The sequence below is a fragment of the Camelina sativa genome, chromosome 9, assembly GCF_000633955.1.
Source record: "Camelina sativa cultivar DH55 chromosome 9, Cs, whole genome shotgun sequence".
Taxonomy (NCBI): Eukaryota; Viridiplantae; Streptophyta; class Magnoliopsida; order Brassicales; family Brassicaceae; genus Camelina; species Camelina sativa.
In genome coordinates, this window is record NC_025693.1 from 37,728,756 (window position 1) to 37,732,752 (window position 3,997).

A 3,997-nucleotide genomic window follows, 5' to 3' on the forward strand; every position below is an offset into this window, starting at 1 on the left:
CCCCCCCCCCCCCCTCCCCCCTCGATTTACGCAGCCGCTCCATTTCGTTCTCTCCTCCTCTTCTTCTTCTTCTTCTTCTTCCTTCATCGACAGAACAAAAAAAGCCCCAAATCAATCGCACTCTTTTTAGCTCACTTCAATCCAGAAATTTCTGCGAGTTTTTAGCTTCCTTACAGCTCGCTCGAATCGAACTATCTGGGTTTGCTTTTAAAGGAGATGATGATGAGTTTGTTTAGCAGCTTAAACGGTTGCGATGTTTTCGATTTGGGTTTGTGATGGATGGGTTAGAGGTTTCTTGTCCTGTGGATGTTTCGTTGCCGGCTAAGCTTATGGGATCTGAAGGGTGTGGTGGTGGAGTTAGGGTTTCCTCTAATAATAAAGCAGATAACAACAACTCTGACAAGGCTCGTGTCTCTATTGGTAGTGTTAATTCTTCGATTGAGCGTTGTAGTGCTTCAATCAACAAGAAAGGTTAGTTATTTGATCATCTCTTTCTCTTCATTTTGACTTTCACATTTCATTTGGGGATATTAAGTTTAACTCGATTTGGGGCTTCATTGGATTGACTAGTGAGTATAGTTTATAGTCGTAGATCCAAATGTGTATGTTTGTTCTTGCTACTTTGGTAATAAGACATATCTATCAGAGTTTGGTAAATTTGTAAACTTTTCAATCATTGGTTGGATACTTTTCGATTTACTCGTCTACTTGTTTCAGTTGCAGGAAGTAGCAGTGGGGCGTCGGATTCATCGTTATGGCGCAAGTTAATGCATTCACACGACTTTGTACATGATAGGCTTACCAAACTTCGAGTTGAAAATTCGTCCGAGCCTTCAAACGGTTATTCACCAGTTGCCAGTCCAGAAAGTGCTGAGTCTCCTAGGAAAAGAGGAAAACTTTCGAGGAGTAGTAGTAATGGGACTTCGAGAAGGACTAAATTGATACTTTTAGATGACACGGTTACCATACCAAGAGATAATGACACCAAGGAGATGTGTGGGCAAGGGTCTACTACTTTCTTGGGTATATCTCAGGCACTCAAAGTTTTGCTTTTTCTTTTCCTTTAAAGAGGTTAACATTGAGAATTTGAAACTGATGATTGTCTTGACCATCTGGAAACAACAAAGTTCTGTGCGATTTTTAAGAAACTCTTGTGATTTCCTTGTCTGCGGTATATGCAGTCATCTATCTAGTCAATAGCATGATGTTTTTGAAGAATATGTAATATGTTGGTGATAGTTGATTGGTTCACCCTCTGAAAAAAATGTCCTTTTGTATCAGTTTGGCTTAGCTTAGGTTACTTATTACCTTCTGTTGATTGCTAAACAGATAAACCGTTAGTGGTGAAACAGCGGACCAGTTGTAATGGTAAACGAGGTGATAGGAGGATTTCTAAAGTTCCCACGAGAACTTTTTCAACAATCAGTTCAGCGACTGGCGAGTATGCATTTTTCGGTACGTGACTGCTTCTGAATTAGTCTCTTCCTGTGGTATCCAATAGAGTAATGCTAATTCAACAGTTGACTCCTCAACCTGGTCCATTTACTTTGGCTAGTTATTATATTTTTTTTGTATACTTTCAGTTCTATAGATTGCGTCGTCTGAATTTTGATGTGATTTACAAATGAACCTGGTCTGAGGTAGCTTTAGACGTTCCCTCAGTCACTTGTTGTGATTTTTAGTTTTTTTTTTTATCTTAATCATCTCTGACATCACATTAAAAAGGTTTCATTGGCTGACATATTCTTTGCATCGCTAAGGTACCAAAGGGACAGTGTGAGAGTCAATAGCACCTGTGCATTTCACTTCTAATTCATTAAAATGCGGCCTTGTTGATATAGCAAGGTCTCGTCTGTATATCCTCCTCATGTGAAAATGCTCTGAACTTTTTCCTAGTGTTGTGTCTACCTCTTAATTTTCCTTACATGCAGGTGCCTATGGCCTGAAGCCTGAAATAAATGACGTTACCAAACTCATTGAAGATTTGTCATTAAAAGATCTTCTTGAAGGCTCTTATGAGTGTCCTTCTTTGGGAAAAGACAAGATGAAGAAATTGGAGAATACTAATGACACTTTGCTCAGTGTGTTCAGAAATGTTTGGTCCATTGTACCAACTAGGAGGCCTGTTCAATCACAAAGCTCTACAGAATTAGAAACTTGTCTCAGCAGAACCTTGAGTTCACCACCCAGCTCTGTCTCTGCTTCACTACCAAATGGTGAAAACACCGATAAAGTAAACGCTCTGGATGGAGATCTGTCCTCATCTTCCAAGGTAGATTTCTTAATTCAACATTTTGAAGTTGCATACATATTCTCATTTGACCTGTAAGTATAACATGACTTTTAATGGTTTTGTTGCTATAACTTGAAAGTGATCTACTCTTTGTTTTCTCAGGATCTTTGTATGAACTCTGATATTCCTTCCACTCCACTTAGTTTTCCATTATGTGACGCTAGTGATGTATTAAAAAGATTAGGCCTTCCTCCGCCAAAAGATTTAGACTCTCTGCTCCAAGATGCATCAAAACCTTCTCAGAACTCTAAAAACAACTCGGACCAGCAGCGTTCTGCTAAACAACTACCTCCTCGTAGTGGATTGCCACATTTCCCTTGGTCACAGGCTTTTAATGGGAGCTCTAGAACCAACTCAGAAGCAGCAAAGCTTGTAACCGGCAAGACACTTTGTCAAGGACGATGGCTAAGAATACCCGACACTACTATGGGTTCTACAGAGGGTGTAACTGATAATTTCGCCAATCTGGAATCACTCACTTTCAACCAAAACTTAGTCCCTCCACTACAGAAGCAAACTATTACTGGAACTAAGACCTGTCAAACAATTTTCGCTAACACCACGTTGTGCCAGTGCTCAGAAGCATCTGTTTCTACCCTTCCAAAAGTTTCCATTGTTCCTAAAGGTAGAATCTGTTTCCCCCCTTTTTATGCTCTTTCTTTTCTGACGGCCCCCTTTTTTTACTCCTAACTAAAACTATACAACATCAATTCATCAAATGCAGAACCAGAGGGATCAGGAGATGTTCAAGATGATGGTATGTTTTCACATGATATTACTGATTACCTCATATTTTATCAAAAATCCTCTTCTGGTGTCTGATGATGATGATATTTTGTGTACAGCTCTTTCCTGTCCACAGCTATTAGCAGCTGCTCAAACGCTCTGTGACATTGCAGTCCAATCCGCAAAACACAATAACCCAAATGGAATCCTCAGATGGCCGAATAAGCTCTCTCAGAAATCCATGAAAGCCCGCAAAACCAAACTACTCGAAAAGCCTCCCGAAAGGCACAAGACAACTGTTTCCTCCTTCGATCATAACTCAAGCAACTACAACAATAACAACAACCATGTGAGAAAAGATTCAGCCGCAGAGCATAATCATAATCATCATCATCTTAAGCCTTCAAAGAGACTGAAACTATCAACAATGGAGAACAAGAAAGGAACATTCCCAAGCTCATCATCATCCCCAATAGAATCACATAGAAAACATTCATCTTCAAGCAAGTTCAAGAATCACTCCCGTTTGATGCCGCCGCCTCCACCACCAACGAGAACACTCCAAAAGTCATCCATGTATCCTCATAAAGCTCGGAAATTTCCATGAACCGGCTGAACATAAGAGTGGTGGATCCATATAAACCAATCTGGTTTACTCAAGAAACCGGCAGGAGTCATTTGTAAATATGAATGGTGTCACGGTGTAAGGTAAGTTCATCTCTATGTGCACAGTTTAGGTGCAGAGGACTATATATACATATATATATATAGTTTATATATGTATTGCCTTCAATGTTGTAACGTTTTATATTCAGTTGTAGTTGTAGCCACACAGTTCTTGTAACGTCTGTTGTGTTTAAAGTTTTCCGTTCTACGAGCCTAATGATGAAAATTAAAAATCTCAACTTCAGCGTCTTGGATTGAGCATATTTATGTAAACCATACAATTCTAATATAAAAAGAACCCACAGTTCAATA

At 39.5% G+C, this 3,997-nt stretch overlaps 1 protein-coding gene across 1 annotated transcript; it reads left to right on the forward strand.

Moving 5' to 3' along the window:
• Positions 251-3,997, forward strand: LOC104714763 (the record flags this gene model as incomplete). The annotated part of the gene is given in 7 exon segments (XM_010432218.2): positions 251-471; positions 718-1,023; positions 1,330-1,455; positions 1,932-2,272; positions 2,396-2,918; positions 3,018-3,050; positions 3,139-3,997. Coding segments are annotated over 7 exon segments (2,013 nt in total). The 3' UTR covers positions 3,627-3,997.